The sequence below is a fragment of the Macaca thibetana genome, chromosome X, assembly GCF_024542745.1.
Source record: "Macaca thibetana thibetana isolate TM-01 chromosome X, ASM2454274v1, whole genome shotgun sequence".
Classification (NCBI taxonomy): Eukaryota; Metazoa; Chordata; class Mammalia; order Primates; family Cercopithecidae; genus Macaca; species Macaca thibetana.
Genome location: NC_065598.1, coordinates 102,430,776 through 102,453,958, shown reverse-complemented (window position 1 = coordinate 102,453,958; position 23,183 = coordinate 102,430,776). Strand labels below are relative to the sequence as shown.

At 35.8% G+C, this 23,183-nt stretch overlaps 1 protein-coding gene across 1 annotated transcript in view; it reads right to left on the bottom strand.

Moving 5' to 3' along the window:
* The window catches only part of RNF128 (ring finger protein 128), a 66,583-nt gene that overhangs the window by 3,409 nt on the left and 39,991 nt on the right, over positions 1 to 23,183 (bottom strand). The window contains exons 2-6 of the mRNA XM_050775974.1: positions 19,256 to 19,503; positions 7,296 to 7,367; positions 4,273 to 4,355; positions 3,335 to 3,431; positions 2,359 to 2,527 (exon numbers count right to left, since the gene is read on the bottom strand). Of these exons, the coding sequence (XP_050631931.1) occupies positions 2,359 to 2,527; positions 3,335 to 3,431; positions 4,273 to 4,355; positions 7,296 to 7,367; positions 19,256 to 19,503 (669 nt within the window). The remainder of the gene's footprint in view (positions 1 to 2,358; positions 2,528 to 3,334; positions 3,432 to 4,272; positions 4,356 to 7,295; positions 7,368 to 19,255; positions 19,504 to 23,183) is intronic.

Here is a 23,183-nt window from a genome sequence, read left to right as displayed (position 1 = left end):
GACAGAAAAAGGACATTAGTGGGCCAACTGGTGAAATTTGAGTCAAGTTTATAGTTTTGATAATAACATTTTATCAGCAAATTTCCTGGTTTTGATAATTGTATATGGTTACATGAGATGTTAACATTTGGAGAAGCTGGGCAAAGGGTATATGGGCATTTTTTGTATTATTTTTGAAATGTTTTTGTCAGTCAGTCTGAAATCATTTCAAAAGTAAAATAAAAAATACCTGTGCCCGGGCCCTGCACCTCATGTTAAATCACAGTTGCTCTGAGGTACAGCCCAAACATCAGCAAAGTTTAAAATCTCTCCAGGTGATTTTCATATACAGCCGGGATTGACAGTAGGGCCCTTATTCAATGGTTCTCAAAATGTGGTCCCTGGACTAGTAGCATCAGTATCACCTGGGAACCTGTTAGAAATGAAAATTCCTAGGCATCACTCAAGACCCACTGAGTCAGAAACTCTGATGGTGACCTCTCTGTTTTAATAAGCCTTCCAGGTGACTCAATGAATAGTTTGAAAACCAGTGCTCTAATAGAACTTAGCCCAATGATGTGACACACAACATGAACTATGTGTATTTACAAAGTTATGCAAATCAACTATCACCAAAAGAATCAATGGCTAATACAAAAGATGAAAGATTCTTAAACTAGTAATATGTAATCCCAGACAAAATGAAATCTGGTTTAAGTGGTCATTCATTCAACACAAATTTGAGTATCTACTATGTGCTAGGTGCTAGATAGACAATAGCGAATATAAGACACTGTTCTTACCCAAAGGAACTTTAGAAGTTTTAATACAATTCAGTGTAGTAAGTGCAATGATTGAAGTTCTATGGAAGCCAACAGCAGGGCCATCACATCTAGTCAAGAGAGGCTTCTCAAAGAGGTGTCAGTCTTAAAGGAGAAACAGGAGTTATACTGGGCTCCCCTAATTTCTTGGGTAAGGAAGAATGGAAAGAATAGGCAAAGAGAAGATAGTGGCTGAAACTATGACTGTGGAATTAAGGTTGGAAATTAGGGGACAGAGTTGAGAACACAGATGTTTAATCAATAGGAAGGGGAAGTGGGAAGAATTTGGGATATCCTTAGTTTCTGTTTTGGGGCACTTGGGTGAGTATTACTATTATCCAAATTAAGAATACAGGAGGAGGAACATGGATCGCTATTTCATTTGCTTTTCAAATCTCTGCAAAATCTATTGTGCTTACCTCTTCCCCCATCCCACCCCTACCCACAGAAGAACAGAACACAAAAAGAGTAGATTGGAATGTTGTTTTTTAAAAGACTAGCAATAAATTATCTTGTACACTCTCTTTTATCTTTACTGAATTCTATTACTACACAATTATGAGAGTACAAGATCATCTGGAGCAATCAGACAATGATTCTCTATTATAGGTAGAATAATCCACCCATTATTAAGATACTTATAACTAGTTTATATTCAAGGGAAGATATATACAAGAAATACAAAGTTTGCCTCTGCATGGTTATATTCATTGTGCTATCTTCAGAAGTGGTATCTATGGCACTGATAAGCCTATGAGGACAAAGGTTTATATCATAGGAAGCTGAAAGTTTCATAAGTCATCTTGACAATCAGTTTTTGTTTTACTTTTATGCTAGAATTAAATCATCTCAAAACGAGGATTGTTGAGAGAAGACTTTCAAACCAACAAAAACATGGAAAAGATTGAGGTTAAAGGGAAAATAATTTTTACAGGGGTTTTATCTTTATAGGGAAAAACAGAACTCCCTAAAATTTCTCATTTGGCATAAAATTACTAAGTTGCAATATGAATTCATATGAATTTTGAAAATGATATATTCAATTTTAGTTTCTAACAGTTTGTTCATTTCATGGTAAATAGTCAACAGGTGGCAGCACATACCATTCTTAAACAGTTTCCTATTTGCAAAACATGGTTTCTGGAGAAGCTGGGCATAAATCAAGCTTTTGTAAATTGAATTCCATTTTATCATTTCAGAATTCCTTTATCTTAACTTCTGCTTTATCTGCAATGAACAATGGCTTCTAAAGTTTAAAGTTTCTCCTTACCCTCTGTAAGTAGTTAATAAGCCAAGATTTAAATGCATCAGAGAGAAGCGTTGCAATAAATCTTTCTTCTGTAAATAATCCCCACTCTGATGCATTTCATCTATTTCAAATACATTTGAATATATGAATATTAAGGTAGGGGTGCATCCTTCATGGCATTATTTTAAGCAGAAAAAACTTGGATCATGATAATGGCTGAATAGAACAAACGCTAAAAAGCAAGAGTACTATATAGGCATATGATCCACAATGAATTGTAGTGCACTCATTAACCTTTAGTATGCTTACTTGTTGACTGCACGTGTTCCTCCAGAGGTGGTTCATCTGCTCCCTGTACTGAAGCATATCCAGATGATGCGGTCTCGCTGCGATTATCCTCTTCATGGGAGGAGGCACTATTGGATGTTTCATTGGATACAGGGACTTGTAAGGACACTGATCCATCTTCAACATCCACCTTTAAAGAGCATTTGAAAAAATTAAAAGCCTTTCAGTGTACACGCTTTACCTCGACATATCACTTCAAAGTTTCTTTATAGGTGACTCATTGCAGCAATATTTCTTAACCTTTTAAACCTATGATCCCTTTTGATGGTCACGGGTCTCTTGTTTGCCCCAGTCAAAATAGAGTAACTGGGTCCACCAATGGGGTGAAAGATGCTATAGGCAGAGTGTACTCTCATCTGATATGTTCATTTGAGTGATCCCAGCACTTCATAAAATAATGCTGGGTACAAGTTAGGCCCTAAAAAGTCATGCTGTTCCCTATGGAACTTGAGAATCACTGTCATCTATGTATCGTCCCATGTCAAGATCTGAGCTTGATTTTATGTTGTATCTTGAAAATAGGCCTTTTTTTCATTTACCAAATATAAAATTATAATTTAGTATTTATTATGCTTTCTCAAATTATGTCTGCTTATTTAACTCCAAGTTTGGTCATTATGCAACATTAAAAGATTACAAAAATAGAAAAAGGGATGCCAAGTTGGTGGTTTACATGGTTATCATTTCAAATTCTGACCAAATAATTGAGTGTATTTGGAAAGAGGGAGGAAGAAGGAAAATGGAGATGGCCCAAGATGGCACCTTATTGTCTATATGATATAAATATAGATATATGATATGATATATGATATAAATGGTTTTAGGTATAAACTGTAAGTATGGCATATTACATAGCTAAAAAATAAGGATGTTATTTTGTTGTTTTCCCCAAAGCCCAGGCATATATTCTTCATATAAATAACATATTAATGTTTACCTCAATTCCCAAAGCTTTGAGTATGTCACATTTGCACATGGGGCAAGTCCTGTGTTCTAAGAGCCATGGGTCAACACATGTCTTATGGAAAATATGGCTAATGCAGAAAAAAACATAATTATCAGTTGTGAAGTAGCAACACTTTGCCTAATATACATTAACAGATTACTTAGTGTAATTTTTAGTCTTTGAATGGATGCCTTTTCTTTTAAACACACTATTCATACAATGAAGGAGCCACAGAAACAAAATTTGGAAATTCCATAATACAGTACTTTTAAATGTAAAAGCCTCACTACTCTAGCTCCAAAAAAAATATTTTCAGTACTCATTTGAAAATGGCTAGGATGCTACCTGACCTAAGACTTTGTTCATTATTTCAAATCTTAAACAGTTATAATTCCCTAACTGATAAATGGTACAGTCATTCTCAATAATATAGTCCAATATAGTATTGAGTACAACAACACTGTACTGATGCTTTAGGCAATGTGATATGTTCCAAGAGCATTACTATTGTATTAAATAGCTAAGAGAAGGAGTGTTAAGAACAACCTTCAGGAGAGGGATAATTTATAAAACTAAGGAATGAACACTTCCAAATAGATGCTCATGAGTTGATTTCATTTTATTTTTTTCTCGATGGATTAGAATACATTAAAAAAAATATATATATATAGTGCTGGCTAGGTTCTCAGTTTTCTATGGAATTAGTTTAGAACAAATTGAACCAGATTACAGTTAGACTTATACCAATTTCAGTAGTATTAATAAATGAATGAACATAAAAATAAACTATTCTATATTTAAATGAAAATAAGTTAAAAATAAACATTTTTAACATTAATGTGGAAATATTCAAAATAGTTTTCTTCCATCACAATCATTTTTGTGAGTCAGCTATTTTTATTGAAGATATAGAAGAAAATCAAACTTACTTGCAGGTTAAGATGCGTACCAAATCATTTGGTTTATACAATTCAATGCACACAGCACAACTGTCTCCATCAGGGCCAATTTCCTACAAGCAAGTAGTTATTGTTACTCTGACAGATAAGAAAAAATATATTAAACTGCAGAAGAAGATCAGAACATATATGTACTTAACCAGCCTAAATTCCTATAAAAGGAGGAGCATTATATCACCGAATGGTTATGTAACTGTAAAGTTCCCAAAGGTGATTTAAAATTATCCAGACTTTAAAAAGGTAAAAGAATAAAGTGAAACAAAAGGGGAAAAGAACCAAGAGAAACATGTAGCACTGATTTAAACTATTTTTCCTGATTTTAGAATTCATAAAATACCATTTGTACAAGTTCTATAACTTTTCTCATTAAAAAAAAATTAAGGTATAATTCATATACAGTAAAATTCACCCTTTTAATGTACAGTTCTGCACGTTTTGAAAAATATATAGTCACTTAATCCTTATCACAATCAAGATACAGAATAGTGCTATTACTCCCAACAAACTCCTCCAAACTCTTTGTAGTTATCCTTTCCTCTCATCCCCACCTTCTGGCAACCACTGATCTGTTTTTATAGTTTTGGCTTTCCCAGAATATCATATAAATGGAATCATGCATTATCTAGCTTTTGAGTTTGGGTTTTTTAAACTTAGCATAATGCATTTGAGATTCATCCATAATGCTGTATGTATCAGTGGGGTTCCCATCACACTTTTATTGCTAAATAGTATTCCATGATATGTATGTACCACAGTTTATCCATTCACCAGTTGAGCAATATTTGGCTTTTTTCCAGTATTTGACAATTATGAATAAAGCTGCTATGAACAGTTGTGTTTTTATGTGAACATAGATTTTTTTCTCCCTTTAGAGTAAATATCTAGTAGTGATTTGCTAGGTGTTATGGTAAGTGTATTTTCAACTTCAGAAGGAACTGCCAAACATTTTCAAATTGGCTATACATTTTGCATTCTTACCAGCAAATGAATGAGAGTACCAGTTGTTCCAAATCTTGACCAGCTCTTGGTATTTTCAGTTGTATGTATTTTAGCCATTCTAATGAATGTACAATGGTATTTCATTGTGGCCTTAATTTGTATTTCTTTAATTATTAATGATGTTGAACATCTTTTGTGTGCTTATTTGCCATTCATATTTTTTTGGTGGATTGTCTGTTTTGCTTGCCAGTTTTCTGTTAGGTTGTTTGTATTCTTACTGTTACATTTTGAGAGTTCTTTATATTCTAGGTACTGCTCTTTAACAGACATACGATTTGTAAATACTTTCTCCCAGTCTGTACCTTATCTTTTCCTTCTTCTAACAGTGCCTTTCAAAGAACAGAAATTCATTATTATTATTATTATTATTATTCTTTAAGTTCTAGGGTACACGTGCATAACGTGCAGGTTTGTTACATATGTATACTTGTGCCATGTTGGTGTGCTGCACCCATCAACTCGTCAGTACCCACAACTCGTCATTTACATCAGGTATAACTCCCAATTTTGACAAGGCCAAATGTACCATTGTTTTTTCTTTTTTGGACTTGTTTTTGGAGTTATATCTAAGAAATATTTGTCACCCAAGTCATGAAAATATTTTTCTTTAAAGTTTTCTTCTAAAAATTTCATAGTTCTAGGTTTTATGTTAAGGTCTATGATCTATTGAAATAATGCTTACATAGGGTATGAAGAATGGATTTAAGTTCTTTTTTGTTTGTCTGTTTGCTTGTTTTTTGCTTAAGGATATCCAATCACTGCATATGGATATCCAACAAGTGGCTATCCTCCTGAAAAGGCTATCCTTTCTTCATTGAATTGCTTTTGCACTTTTATGGAAAGTCAATCGACCATATATGTGTGGGTTTATTTCTGGACTCTCTCTTCTGTTCCGTTGATCTATAAATCTATCCTTTTTCCAATACAACACTATCTTGACTGCTGTGACTTTAAAATAATTCTGCAAATCAGGTAGTATGAATCATCCAAAGTTGTTCTTTATCAAAATTGTTTTGTTTATTCTAGTTCTTTTGCATTTTCATCTAAGCTTAGAATCAGGCTGTCAATTTCTATCAAAGATTTATACTAGGATTTTTATTGAAACTGCATCAAATCCATAAATCAGTTTGGTGGGGAACCGACATCTTAACAACAGCAAGTCTTCTGACCCATGAACATGGTATATGTTTCCATTTATTTAGATCTTTTTTGATTTCTCTCTTTCATTAGTGTTTTACAGTTTCATGGCTTTGGTAAGATTTAAAATGGTGTATTATTTCCATAAGTTCTATAGCTATTTTTGAAATACATGTTTTACCCATCAATGGTAGTTTTCAACTATCCTAAATCTGAAAATACATATTCAAGCAAAGTTACACTAAAGTATTGTATTAGTTTCCTGTAGTTGCAGTAACAAATTATCATAATTCAGTGGCTTAAAACAACACAAGTTTATTCTCTTACTGTTCTGGAAATCAGAAGTCTATAATCAAGGCATTGGCAATACTGTGCTCTTTCTGGAGTCAGCAGGGGAGAATCCCTCTCCTTACCTTTCCCAGCTTCTAGAGAGTGTCTGCATCCCTTACCACCTAGCCCCTTCCTTGTATCACCCCAACCTCTTGCTTCCACTGTCACATCCCTTACTGTACTGTGGTCAAATCTCCCTCTCTCTCCCTCTTATAAGGACACCACAATTATATTTTGAATCTACCTGGATAATCCAGGATAATCTCCCCATCTCATGACCCTTAACTTAATCATATCTGCAAAGTCCTTTTTGCCATATAAGGTAATATTCACAGGTTCAAGGGAATAGATATCTTAGATATCTTTGGGGGGGCATTATTCAGCCTACCTCTAGAATCAAATACATATAAAAAGTCAATAAGGTTCATAAATGACAATAAAAGCATACTTAGGAAGAACATTTAGCCTGAACAATGGCTTGGTAGCACTGCTTTAAAACAAGTAGCATTTAAAAGTCATGAATGTACCTTGTCTCCTTGTTTCAGTGTGCGTAGTTGAAGCCTTCCAATAGCTTTTTTAGCATCTGCCTTTAATTGCCTCTGTAAAAAAACAGCAGGTATTAGAAAAACTATTTTTTAAAAGAAGTATGATGAAAAAGATAGAGAGGATCAATAAATATTTATCAGGTAAAAGTCAATATACAAACGAATTTTAAAAGATAAAACTTAATTATCCATAATAAATGTCCCATTTACCTAATATCAGGCAGGATTTTCCAAGTTACTGAGACTTTTCACTTACTATGTTTCCCTACTTTCTTAAACAATACTGTTGGGACCATAATGGTAAAAATACATTTCCCCCACCCCTAATGGATTCAAATGCTATTAATTTTCAAAGCAATCTTCCTATTTGTAAGCTCAGAGGACATTAACATGCATTTTTTCCAATTTCCTTTTTGAATCATGTCTTGTTTGGTGGAAAGTGCATAGGATTTGGATTCAAATGGTTCAAAATCTGACTTTGTCACTTACTCAATGAATAACCCAGCACAAGTCATTTAATTATTTGAGCTTGTTTATTTATCTATAAAATGAGGGTAGTACCAACCTTTACACTGTTTGGTATTAAGAAAAATATTGGTGTTTATAACCACGATTGCTTTGTGAAGAAGATTGATTCTGAGAGTGGTCACCTTTTATTGTTTCACTGAGCATATATCTAGATGTGTCTGGATATGCAAAAGCAAGCCACAGGCTCATTTATGGAATAAAAACTAAAACATTATGCATAATTGAGTCAGAAGTGAAGTTGCGGTGTGGGAAGAATCTCCCAGGTGAGGGAAAGACTATAAAGAGAGTCTATATAGTCCAATAACATTGTTCCTCTAGGTGGGGTGAACCAGCCAGAGGAAAAAATCCCAGGTGATATTTGTTAAGATATTTGGCATCAATTTGAAGTTATTGGTGATGCTGCAAATACTTCATTCCCCTTCACTAAAGTCTACTACATACACGAATGCCTCAAGTGAATATAATACACATATGAATTGAAGTAGAGGCTAAGTATAACACTTGGCAGATGCTGTGTTGATATGGTGAATATTTGTCCCCTCCAAATCTCATTGAAGTGTGACCCCCAATGTTGGAGGTGGGGCATGGTGGGAGGTATTTGGGTCATGGAGGAGGATCCCTCATAAAGGGCTTAATGCCGTCCTTATGGTAATGAGTGAGTTCTCAGTTCACGCTGGTTGTTTAAAAGAGCCTGGCATCTGCTCCCTCTCTCTCACCCTGTGACACACGTGCTCCCTCCTTTCCTTTTTTCCATGATAGGTAGCTTCCTGAAGCTTTCATCAGAAGCTGAGGTTGGCACCAAGCTTCTTATATAGCCTGCAGAACCATGAGGCAAATCAACTTCTTTTTTTAAATAAATTACCCAACCTCAGGTATTCCTTTACAGCAACACAAACCTGACTAATACACGTGTGGAATATAACAGTAGCATGTGCAGGATGGCAAGATAAGTGATCTTTCTATTTTGAACTGTAAAATGAACATACTTAGAAATTCGGCAAAAAGTAGGCCCCCAGAACCAGAGATCATTGTAAGAATGTAAGCAGCTTCCTTCCTATATGTACCCCCATCTCCAGCTGACATTTATGTTACATGAAAATTAAGAGATAATATAAGTATTTAGTATAATGTCTGGCATATAGCAGACACTCAAGAAAATGTTTATTACATAAAATGTAAACTACCATCCATCAATAAGCATAACAGGTACTTGCCAACATATATTTGCTACAAATGCTACAAATATTTGTAGCTACAAATGCTACAAATGCTACAAGTATTTGTAGCAAATATATTTTGGAAGGTAGGAATCCATAAGTATCAGTATGTGAGAAATCTCCTTGATGTTCAAATCTGTCTCCTATGTAAGATATCATTTTGTGAAAGATATTTAACTTAATGCCAAGGAGAATATTAGCCAAAGTATTTCTTTGCTGTCACAGGAAAAGCAGAAACCTCTCAGATTATTACCTGACCAGCAAATAAGCCTATCAGAAACAGTGAATAGGAAGGCCTAGATCCTAAGAAGGAAAAGAGGTGATAATCAAGGTACTTTCACTCCCATTTTGGGACATAATTGTGAACTAAAAAAAATTCTATGATGGGACTTAATTTCAGCACAAATATCTTCCCTTCTATTTTGTTACTTGTAAGATAATAATAGAGTGACAGTGAACAAAGGTACACCTAGGATCTTTAGATTACCGAGCCCAACATCTAATCAGACAGAGAAGAAAACTGATGCTCAAAGAGGAAGAATGTCTTGCTCGAAATATTAGAGCTAGTGTCAGCCCCACTGAAGTGCAGAGTTATATCAAAGTAGCTATTTGTTTTGACTGTAGCATGGAGTAGGAAACTACTCCTACCATTTCCTTACAATATACAGTTGTTATACAGTTTAAAAATTTTTTATATCCATTACCTCATTTAATCCTCACAAAAACCCCCAGAAGAAGGTAATATCCTCATTTTAGAGATGCTCAAGTGGAGGTTGAAAAACTAAAATAACTTATTCAAAAGGGAATGCAGCATCTAAATAATTAAGCTGGTACTGGAACTCTGCTCTTCATATTCCAAAAGTCCATTACAATATAACCATCCATAACTCAGCTGTCTTTTGATGTTTTTCTAGCTTCTGGATTCCAGGGTCTGTCAAACTGTGGCAATCCTTCCACCTGTATGCCTACCGGGTCCTGGCCCTGGCCCACACACCTACACTTCACTACTTTCTTTTCACATAGATCATGAGTCAGTTGGACATCGAGAGGAGAAAAATGCAAATGAGAAAAAAAAAAGAGCCAGCAAGAAGAAATGGGAAAAAAATGTAATGTAGTTGATGATGTCTTTCAGAATCATTTTGCTCTTTGTCCTTAAAGCAATTGTAATTTAGGTTTAGGCAACAAGCTGTATAACACAGTTTGGGAAAGCTCTCATAAGGAAGTGATACCTCTCTAGGGTATTTACTTGATTCAGTCTATACAGTCTGATTTCTCATTGCAAAATATTCCATTCAATACAATATAAATGTCCGAATATCCAGTGCTAGTGCTTATCAATTTATCAGGCATTAATGCCAAATATATAACTTTCTTAATTATAGCCAAGACTATAATGCAAATTAATTTGAAGTGTAGGATCAAAGGGAAACTTTGTATATAATGTCTGAGTCTATGCCCAGGAGAACAGCAGAACTTGCATTAAGGCCAATGCTAGAAAATGATGGTGGGTGACAATACAAAAAATAAAAAAATGGGGCCAAATCTAAAAATACCAGAAGACACTAGACAAGAGATTTGATTTTTAAAGGATCTCTAAAAGATTTACAGCATAGCATAAACTAATGTTTAACAAAGCAGCCTTAGAATAAAAATGGGTTTAAAAGAAAATTTGAATATTTTCAACAGCTCTTACTGGGCTTATATAAAGAAAAGTTATTTTCTTTAAATATGGATGCAAGACAAGTGATTTTAGTAAAAAGCACAAACTGTATTTTTAGAGCTTAAAGGAAAGTCACTCACAAAAAAACTGCCTCACGATATTCAAGATAGTACTCAAGATATTTCACTGTGACACTGATAGCAAAAGATCCAAGATGCATGCTTCCCTCTAAAAAAAACCCTGAAATATGGGAACACCATTAGGATCCAGTAGATTATATTCAATACATATGTTTGAACAACATTATGTCAGCTTTTGAGTGCCCAAATATACCTCAACATTTAAAGACAATATGCCCCATGCGAACTGTAATTTGTACCTTACTCCTTAAAAAACAGAATTTCAAGAATGCATCTATATTATTATACAAATTACATGGGATACTTTTCCAATGCCTTGCTACCATATCAGAATTTCCTTAGTCTATAAATTCCAATAACACGTCATTTCCACCTCTTATCTTGTTCAGTAATTGTATTATTAATGTGCCTTTCTCTCTTGAGTAGCAGGAGGACTGGGCCTTAGTCACTTAGAAAAAAATTTCCCAGTGGCTAGAGTTTGCTCAAAAACTATTTTCTGAATTTAGAAAATATAAACAGACTTTCTTGATTTTCTCATGCAAGACACTTCTCATTTCAATTATTAAAAGTCTCTACTCCATTAAGTTTGGGGAAAGAAAGGTTTAGACATTAATTGAGCATTTGCCATGTGTCAGGTTGTAAGCTTTTTACATGTGTCATCTTGTTTAATCATTAACAACATTGTGAAATAGCTATTTCAACATCCAAGTTTTACAGACAAGAAAAGTAAGGTTCAGAAGCTTGACTAAAGTCCAGACAGCTGGTTAGTTTCAGAGCTGTGATTCAATTCAAGCCCAGGTTCTATCTGGCTTTAAAGCCCATGATCTCTCCACTATTGTACACTGCCTCCATTGTGTAATGGCAAAGAAGCCTTTCACATTCCTTGTGAAGAAGACAAACGAAGGAAATTTAAAAAACCCCTTCAAAGCCAGCAATTATCCAATCTTAAAATTCTTCACAAACTAGCTATTTACTGTGATTTGGGGAATTTTAAAAAGCAAGTACATTATGTCAAACGCCTTTTGCCTTTCCCCTCCTCCTCTCTAATCCTAAGAGATACCTGGTCTAAGAATATTTGGCAGTAGAACTGAAGACTGATTCAAAGAAGCTGGTTGTTGGCCAATTTTCTTAACAGAAGCTTAATGTGACTATTCTGACTAATCAAAAGCTGAATTCGCTCTAGTTAGTGAAGAATCTCGACTATATGGTTTTTTTTTTTTTTTTTTTTTTGGTTCTGAATGGGAATGTATTGGGGTTGAAGATAAAATGTCAAACTAATGATCATTCTTTATTACAATGTTCAATTTTGAAATTATGGTGAATGCAAAGATATTCTACCTAGTTCATTGGTGTATTTATATCCAATTAGGTAAAATATATGTTTCAGTCTAGTGATTTGTCAGCCTGATTTTTGGTCCCAGGGCATTCAGCTTTTAACTTAACTGAAACCCACATGAATAGTATTAAGTATGTAGTCAAACCTAATTACTTGATGGAGGACAGGGTGTGCAAAAAGCAAGAAAGGAGAGAGATATAAGCAAACTATATTTTTCTGAAGTCACCATATTTTACAAACAAACATTTTCCTAAAAATGTGGTTAAGAGTTTTAACACAAGATATTTAAAATCAAGAATTATAGTAAGAGGATTCTTTTCCTCAGATATATTCCTAGGACAAAATAAAAGTCTGAGCCATGTGGCTGTTTAGGTATATGAGAACTGAAAGAAATCTATTTTATTCAATAAAAACCTATCCATAATATTTGAGTGAGTGAAAGTATTCCTAAAGGTAAGAGGAGGTGCAGGCTATAAAATAGCTTCCCATAAATCTATGGAACTACAGACCACTCCCATGAAGAACATAACTGTGAGCAGTGTAAGAAAATACACTGTAAGGAAGAACCATGAAGAAAGGGGGAATTTGACTCAGTAGATAGGTTATAGCTCAGATTATAGCAGTTTTTCAAAGAAATGTGATTAACACCCTTTAGAATTTGTGGTCTAACTTCAAGTTTGTATCCTTTGACCAACATCTCCCCATTTCCCCAACCTCCCTGGCAACCACTTCTCTGTTCTCTGCATCTATGAGTTCAAAATTTTTAGATGAATAAATCCTGAGGATCTGTTATACAGCATGGTTTACTTGAAATTTGCTAAGAAAGTAGATCTTAAGTATCCTCACCACACACACATAAACACACACACACATGTAACTATGTGTAGGGATAGATGTGTTAATTAATTTATGTTAATCATTTTACAATTTATATGTATATCAAATCATAATGTTGTACACCTTGAATATATACAAATTTTATTTGTCAATTATACTTCAATAAAGCTGGAAAAAGAATTAGTGATATAAATGTAAAATTAGAGTAAGTGAATATATAAAAATCCTGAGACCCATTATAAGAGCTTTCTTTTGTTCAGTAAGAAAGTAAGAAGAAAGACTGTAAATCTAAGTCCTATTTAGACAAGGATTTAATCTACTCTTCTTACACAAGAGTCAAAATTCTCATGGTTTCTGTAAAAGACCCTGAACTACTCTCAAATGTAGGCAGAAATAGATACATACATGTGAACACACGAACTGCAAAAGTATGTATGTTAATAGTGGTACAGTGTGCAGGTACTTAATGAATCTTCCAGGTAATTTCGTGTACTAGTGGAGTAGAAAAAAACTTAATGTAACCAGAAATAGTTTAGATAATTTTTAGTAGTGCTTTAAGTTGAAGCACAGATTTTAAGATATTAATGTAGCCTAGTCCTTCCTCTTCTGAGAACACACAGGAGTGCTCTTTCTCTCTGGCAGCAAACTACAGAAATGTGTGGCATATCTCTGCCCAGGGAACCAATTTAAGTGTTGGGGTCCAAGACTCAGATGAAGGGACTGCTTACTAGGTGCATCCCTGCTAGCAACTGGCCATGTTGCCTGAAACTCAGGACCCCAACAATGAAACTAGGATATCATCAATCTTGATTGTTGTGAAAAGCAACTCTGACAGGCTGGTATAACATGGTCCATTGTTCCAGGTGTATATAACAAAATTATCAATCACTAACGTAAAGACCACTTTGAGAGCCACATTCCCAGGGTTGGCCAGGGGCCAATCATGGTTCCCTTGAGGACATGCCAGGAGTAAGCAACTACATCTGTTGTGTTACCTTTTTCCTCACAATCCATCCAGTTGGTCAAAGACTTTTTATAATAAAACTTTCAATGCAGTAACTATTTATACAGTATTTATATATTATCACTTCAGTTAGTACAGTAGTCAGTATAGTTACTATACAGTAACTACACAGTTAGCATAGTATTTATATACAGTGTACTATATACAGTATACAGTTGACCCTTGAACAACATGGCAGTTATGGGCACTGACCCTCACACAGCCAAGACTCCACATATAGCTTTAGACTCCCCCAAAACTTAACTACTAATAGTCTACTGTTGACTGGAAGCCTTATTGATAACATAAACAGTTAATAAACACATATGTTGTATGTTATATAAATTATATACTGTGTTTGTACAATAAAGTAAATTAGAGAAAAGAAAATGTTACTAAGAAAATCATAAGGAAGAAAAGAATATATATTTAAAGACAGGGTCTCACTGTCACCCAGGCTGGAGTGCAGTGGCATGATCTCGGCTCACTGCAACCTCTGCCTCCTGGGCTCAAGTGATTCTTCCACCTCAGCCTCCCAAGTAGCTGGGACTACAGTCACATGCCACCATGCCTGGCTAATTTTTCTATTATTTGTAGGGACAGGGTTTTGCCATGTTGCACAGGTTGGTCTTGAACTCCTGGGCTCAAGTGATCCACCTGCCTCGGCCTCCCAAAGTGCTGGTACGACAGGCATGAGAGAAAATATATTTTATCTTAATTAAGGGGGCGTGGATTATCATGAAGGCCTCCATCCTTCTTTCTTCACATTTACTAGGCTGCAGAGGACGAAAAGGATATATTGGTCTTGCTGCCTCAGGTATGGCAGAAGTGGAAGAATATCCACATATAAGTGGATTCACGTGGTTGAAACCCAAGTTGTTTAAGGATCAACTGTATATACTGTTCAGTTAGCACAGTATTTATATATAAGGTGCCATAAGAACAACATAAGTCTACCTAATACTTGCAGAAGCCAACAAGGAGTGGAAACAGGTTCAAAGGAACAATTCATCCCGTGTATAAGACCATCACAAACATCTTTACATTATTATACCAATTTAATTATCCATTTATTCCCTTGATCTATGGCCACTTGAACTTTGTGATAAACTTGCACAGAGCTATTTAATATAGTAATGAACTAAATCATTCTAATTCTTCTTCATGCCAGTCACTCTCCCTTGGTATCACACTGTGAGGAGTTTTTAGTTCAATTTCTCAAATACATTTGATTACCATATGATTTATTTATATAAGATAGTTGAATTTTACTAACAATACCAGTATTACACCATATCAGAGTATGGTTATGATACAGTTTGGTTTGGTTACAAAAAAATCCGGAAATGTCACAGAAATATTTATTAAACCTTTCTAGAAGAATTAGCCTTTACCCATATGCCAGATATGAGGAGGAACAAATGCTGTCACCAGTGGCAATCATTCTGTCATTTCTAGGTTCCATGTTAGCTGGGGACAAAGTCAATCATTTGTCTCAACTTATTATAAAGTTATAGGTTCCTGTTAACTTTGTACAGCAAGGCCATTTCCCTCCCATGGGAGTACATGGGTATCCTTCAGTATTAGTTCTATTCCTACTAGCCTTATTTTGGTCCATCCTTTGGTCAAGATCAGTCAGAGATCAGCAGTGCAAGTTGCAATTTTACAAGAAAAAAAGAATCCATAAATTTGGGGATCTGCATGTGTCTCAGTGATTCTCTGCCTGAGCTTCTGCAGCTAAAAATGGAAGGCCATTACCCCCATGGCTACTTGGGGATCACTTTTAAGTAAAATAGTTAATAGATTCTGTTGTGTTAGAGTATATTCTCTTTCCCAATATTGATTCCTAGCATTCTCTAGCATTATGTGTTGGGTCTGTGTGATCAGTTTAGCAAAGCTTTATGACATTTCCAAGTGGATTCCCATTCTTTTCCCTCCTCTTGGAAGATGATTTCCTTCAAATCTATTTTAGTTAGTAAATCATTTTCCTCTGAAAGTCACTCTTCATTAAAAGTAAATTCAGCTTTTCACATTATATCTATGCCAGGTCCTATTTCACCTACAGCCCTCTTTTATTTCACTGGTCAATGTTTAATCCAACACATGCATTGTTGCTATTGAGTATTAACTACTTGAATATAGTTAGGATACATTTACTGTATCCGAAAATGTTTGGTCCTCCGTGCTAGAGTCAAGTGTATAGTAGTTACTCCTAAATGTAGTTTAATTTGTATATGCCATAAGGTTTCCCATAATCTTTCTTGTCTCAAGTTAGGGTTGTCCCCGGCAGGGACACGAAACTAACTTATAAGGCCTAATATGTTATTTTCATTTATAATCCAATGATACTTTTTTGTTCTGTTTAAAAGCTTTGTATCTACAAAACAGGGATGATATGTGTTCTTACACATCACACTACAACATATGAGGCTATTCCATCTGGGGGCTCATCTGAGCATTCAGTCATCAGAATTTATGGTTACAGTTATCAGTTTCCTGACATTATATATCATGTATCATAACCTTCAGAAGGTTATGAAATTCTTGAATATATTAAACTTGCCTAACATTCTAATGAAGCCAAATTTCCCTAACACAGCTTCATCGCCATTTCTACCAGTAAAATGGAGATAATATAGTTAAATGTTTACTGATAGTTATAATCAGCATATGCATTAAGTTCCACCTTTTAAAAATTAATACTAAGTCATGAAAATTAAATATATAAATGACATTCTAGCACTCTCAAATATTTACAAGCAAAAAGGATTATCAGCCATAATCTTTTAGTCCCCAAAGGATAAACAGATATAGTCCAATAAGTAATTTTTAAAAGCCCCTTCAAAAGCCTTCTCCAATAGATGAGAAGTTTTAATGCTATTCTTGACCATTTCTACAGAGGTTAATTTTCATAAGATGTATTATAAACTATGAAAATTAAATGAGCAGACCAGAGCTAAATGTCCAATGAAGCTCTGTAACACCAGACAAAGTTCTTTATAAACCTTATTATTTTTTGATGGGGTTTAATGCCATGTCAATAAATTTATTATAGCACCGAGAATACAGAAACCCATGCCCCACCATGAACATATTCAAACCAAACACTCTTGTCATTGTAACTATAACCTTTGAATAGTTAGTCACACTGGACACCAATTTCCTTCCAGCCTCGCAGATAAAAAAACAGCACAATATACAAATGTCAAATATTAACACAGTGTGATACTACTGAGTGGCCTGGTACAGGAATTTTAAACATCTTTTTGACCACAGCTAGTATCAGGCTGAACCTGCCACCAATGTGATAAGCTGCTTCTCCAAGGAGGATAGAAGTCAATTAACTTTAAACACTGAGATAAACATCACTTATTACCATATGCTGGTATCTAATCTTTGTGAAGTTTTTATAATAAAATTTCAATTTCTCATCTATTCCTAAATTAAATTAACTTTCTTGCTATATAAAAATCCTCACTGCTCCTTCCACCCCCTAAATAAATTGAATTTCTTTTCACTTATTGGAGGAAGAGGACATGAAGTGGCCAGAAATCAACTGCCTTTAGAGAAACTTCTCAGTACATATAAAAATGTATTTTCATCTGAAAGCATTAAATCCCTACTGAGCTTTCTAAAGAAGTGGCACACCATTCCGTTGTTATACTGAGAACACCTGAAGGGAGGAGGAGGTAAGAAATCATGGTGGCCTTGACTGGGGTGGAAGCAATGGAGGTAATAAGAAACAATCAAATTCTGGATATATAACGAAGGTAGAAATAACATGATTTGCTGATAGAGTTTACATCGGAGGTGAGAGAATAAAAGGAATAAAGAACAACTTCAAGGTTTTTGGCCTGGGGTCAAGAGAAAATCTTTTGAAAATGGGAGCAATAATACTATGTTTGCATGTTGGTGGAAAAGATCCAGAGGAGAGGGAGAAATTGTTAAAGTAGGAGAGTGAGAGAGGGCAATTTCTGGAGTGATGTCCTAGAGTATATAAAAGACAAAAAGAAACTTGTACCTGAGTGAAAGAGCCTTTGCAAAGGAACAGTTCATCCATAAAAACAGAAGACAAAGGGGAATAGGATAGACTCAGATGAAGATAGATGAGAGGATGTGGAAGTATTATTGATTGCTTCAATTTTCTCAGTAAAATAAAATACAAATTGAGAGTAAAGTTGGAGGAGGTGTTGGAGAAAGGGAAAGGAACACATATGGTTAGTCAACAGTAGGAAAGTAAATGACCACGGAAACATACTGTGATTCCTGGGTAGCATTAAGGGCCCACTCTGATTTTATGGTCACAAACTTAAAGTGAGATCAGTCAGTACAGCTGTAAATGCCTTTCTGATACTTCAGCTGTGCAGGGTACAGATATAGAGTAGGTGGGAAGTAGATTTAACCAGGGTTGGATTTGTTTTGCCAGCAACTGTAACAAAGAGAAACAAGGGCCAAGGGAACTGAAGATGTATGCATGGGAGTGACCATGGAATTTAAGCTGGGTAAGGAGAAATGTGAGGATATCAGGGGGCTGAGGGGGACAATTTAATGGTGGCAAGATCAATGCCATACAACCATAGGTACTTTACTGTTCAATAATGCTTTGGTATTTTTGCTGTTGTTTCTATACCTTGTACCTTTTTATACACTGTTATAACATGGTAGAAACTATTAATATTTGACTCCATTTGAAGCCTAACAGTATATCATGCACAATTAGATCTTCTAACCTGCCTTCTCAGCCTAGTCCCTCTTCTCAGCCCCATCCCCACATGCAAATACAGACATACACATAAAATAATAGTGGTTACCTTTGGGCGATGACTATAGTTATGTTGTTATATCAGGTTTTAGGTGACTTTTTTCCTGTGCGCTTTCTAATTTCTAAGTTTTCTATATTGAGTATGAAATATTTTTGTAATTTAGAAAAAAAATGTTGATTTAAAAGAACATATGTGTTTACACCCATATATAATTAAATGCTGGATGTGCTCTCTAATGAGGTGTTACAAGATTTAATCAGGTAGGATTAAGTTCTTTGACAAATATAGAAAATAAAACATTTGAGAAGAGCTGACATACTTTAAAAACTACCAGATTTTGTAAAACATATGGGGAGATCATTGTCTAGCAAGTAAAATGTATTAAAATGTAGGACCCTGAAACAACAATTAGAATAGTAAATTTTTTTTTAATATTGGAAGAAAGGACCATTACAAACCTGCTTCCTGCTTTGAGCTCTTGCATTCCGTAGCCTTCGAGCAGAATAAAAGATAAAATAGCCCACAGTTGCTGCCGTAATAATAAAAAAGGACACAGAAACGAAAAAAATTGAATAGTGATTCACCCAAGGGCCATGTTTTTTCCCGACTTCTATGACCATTGTCACTTGTATGCCTCTTTGAATAGATTGTAGAATTTTTGTGCCTTTCAGATTGCCGATCATGATTGCAACAATGTCTCCTGCACCTGTAAAGGAAAACAAATTCAGTTTTAGTTTGGTGAAACATTCTTAGTGTAATAACCCAATTGCCAAAATGATTTTAAATGGGTCTCAATGAGACAAAGGATGGATACTCATTCATTCAATTAACATTTTTGATCACCTACTATCTATATAAAATTTGTAGACTATATAAACATCCATGAGATTTTGTTACTGATCTTAGGGTACTCATAACTTAGTAAGGAAGCTATTATATACAACACTTCCCCCTCCTCAGATTAACTAACTATAGTTCAACAGTATTGCCTTTGAGACCGAATTTGCATCTTATATGAAGGTTTGTTTAAAGACAAATAGTCTCCCGAATTGTAGAAAATAGGGCTTGTATTATAGGGAATCTAATATTTGGGGAATACAGAAATATTTCCCAATTTATAAGATGATAAATTATCTCATGAGCTCACTACTAGCATGTATACGGATTTACATATTGGGATAGTAATTTGAGCCAAACAATGTTTACAAATCCAAATGTACAAACTATACATACGTCCATGATGTACCATTTTTCTATATTCTCAAAAGCAATATAAAACTTGCTCAAGGTGTTCTAAGGTTTTACATGGACCTAATCAGGTTAGCAATGAAGATAACATATAGAAATGCACATTTCTATTCACTACCAATTAAAGACAAGCCTAAAATAAGACTAATCTTATTACTAAAGGTCTAATTATCTATAATACTTACCTCTGCACCAACAATTATATAAGTTTTGTGGAAAAAAATAAAGTACAAAAGTTATCTTTCCCAATGTTGTAAGAATGTCAGATTGCTCATGCCATTCCAAGGCTTATCAAGGTTTATATTCCTTCTAGTCTATATGACCTGAGACCAATAATCTTAAGCAAAGGAATAGCACTTATTTAATGTTAAGTTATAACCAACCAGGGAAACCTCCCACTGATATTAACTTAAGGAGCTAATCTGAGTTAAAGATCAAACTCCAATCTGGAATAAATACAAATACACACATACAACTCTAAAAGGGCTTTTAGAGGAGGATCCAAGATGGCTGAATAGGAACAGCTCCAGTCTGCAGCTCCCAGTGTGAGCCACACAGAAGATGGGTGATTTTTGCATTTCCAACTGACATACCGCATGCATTTCACTGGGGCTTGTCAGACAGTGGGTGCAGCCCACAGAGCAGGGTGGGGCATCGCCTCACCCAGGCAGTGCAAGGGGTCAGGGAATTCCCTTTCCTAGCAAAGGGAAGCCCTGACAGACAGTGCCTGGAAAATCGGGACAGTCCCACCCTAATACTGCACTTTTCCAACGGCCTTAGCAAATGGCACACCAAGAGATTATATCCCGTGCCTGGCTCAGAGGGTCCCACGCCCACGGAGCCTCGCTCACAGCTAGCACAGCAGTCTGAGATCCAACTGCAAGGGAACAGCAAGGCTGGGGGAGGGGCGTCCGCCATTGCTGAGGCTTGAGTAGGTAAACAAAGAGGAAAGGAAGCTCGAACTGGGTGGAGCCCACGGCAGCTCAAGGAGGCCTGCCTGCCTCTGTAGACTCCACCTCTGGGGGCAGGGCATAGCTGAACAAAAGGCAGCAGAAACTTCTGCAGACTCAAATGTCCCTGTCTGACAGCTTTGAAGAGAGTAGTGGTTCTCCCAGCACGGAGTTTGAGATCTGAGAACAGACAGACTGCCTCCTCAAGTGGGTCTCTGACTCCCAAGTAGCCTAAATGGGAGACACCTCTCAGTAGGGGCTGACTGACACCGCATACAGCCATGTGCCCCTCTGAGATGAAGCTTCCAGAGGAAGGATCAGGCAGCCACATCTGCCGTTCTGCAATATTTCCTGTTCTGCAGCCTCCGCTGGTGAAACCCAGGCAAACAGGGTCCGGAGTGGACCTCCAGCAAACTGCAACAGACCTGCAGCTGAGGGTCCTGACTGGCAGAAGGAAAACTAACAAACAGAAAGGACATCCACACCAAAACTCCGTCTGTATGTCACCATCATCAAAGACCAAAGGTAGATAAAACCACAAAAATGGGGAGAAACCAGAGCAGAAAAGCTTAAAATTCTAAAAATCAGAGTGCCTCTACTCCTCCAAAGGAACGCAGCTACTTGCCAGCAACGGAACAAAGCTGGACGGAAAATGACTTTGATGATTTGAGAGAAAAAGGCTTCAGATGATCGGTAATAATAAACTTCTCCAAGGTAAAGGAGGATGTTCAAACCCATTGCAAAGAAGCTAAAAACCTTGAAAAAAGATTAGACGAATGGCTAACTAGAATAAACAGTGTAGAGAAGTCCTTAAATGACCTGATGGAGCTGAAAACCAAGGCAAGAGAACTACGTGATGCATGCACAAGCTTCAGTAGCCGATTCAATCAAGTGGAAGAAAGGGTATCAGTGATTGAAGATCAAATGAATGAAATGAAGCGAGAAGAGAAGTTTAGAGAAAAAAGAGTAAAAAGAAATGAACAAAGCCTCCAAGAAATATGGGACTACGTGAAAAGACCAAATCTACGTCTGATTGGTGTATCTGAAAGTGATGGGGAGAATGGAACCAAGTTCGAAAACACTCTTCAGAATATTATCCAGGAGAACTTCCCCAACCTAGCAAGGCAGACCAACATTCAAATTCATGAAATACAGAAAATGCCACAAAGATACTCCTTAAGAAGAGCAACATAATTGTCAGATTCATCAAAGTTGAAATAAAGGAAAAAATATTAAGGGCAGCCAGAAAGAAAGGTCGGGTTACCCACAAAGGGAAGCCCATCAGAGTAACAGCAGATCTCTCGGCAGAAACTCTATAAGCCAGAAGAGAGTGGGGGCCAATATTCAACATTCTTAAAGAAAAGAATTTTCAACCCAGAATTTCATATCCAGTCAAACTAAGCTTCATAAGTAAAGGAGAAATAAAATCATTTACAGACAAACAAATGCTGAGAGATTCTGTCACCACCAGGCCTGCCTTACAAGAACTCCAGAAGGAAGCACTAAACCTGGAAAGGAACAACCAATACCAGCCAATGCAAAAACATGTCAAATTGTAAAGACCATCAATGCTAGTAGGAAACTACATCAACTAACGAGCAAAATAACCAGCTAACATAATAACGACAGGATCAAATTCACACATAACAATATTAACCTTAAATGTAAATGGGCTAAATGCTCCAATTAAAAGACATAGACTGGCAAATTGGATAAGAGTTAAGACCCATCAGTGTGCTGTATTCAGGAGATCCATCTCAAGTGCAGAGATACACATAGGCTCAAAATAAAGGGATGGAGGAAGATCTACCAAGCAAATGGAAAGCAAAAGAAAGCAGGGGGTGCAATCCTAGTCTCTGACAAAACAGACTTTAAACCAACAAAGATCAAAAGAAACAAAGATGGTCATTACATAATGGTAAAGGGATCAATTGAACAAGAAAAGCTAACTATCCTAAATATATATGCACTCAATACAGGAGCACCCAGATTCATAAAGCAAGTCCTTAGAGACCTACAAAGAGAGACTTAGACTCCCACACAATAATAATGGGAGACTTTAACACCCCACTGTCAACATTAGACAAATCAAGGAGACAGAAAGTTAACAAGGATATCCAGGACTTGAACTCAGCTCTGCACCAAGTGGACCTAATAGACATCTACAGAACTCTCCACCCCAAATCAA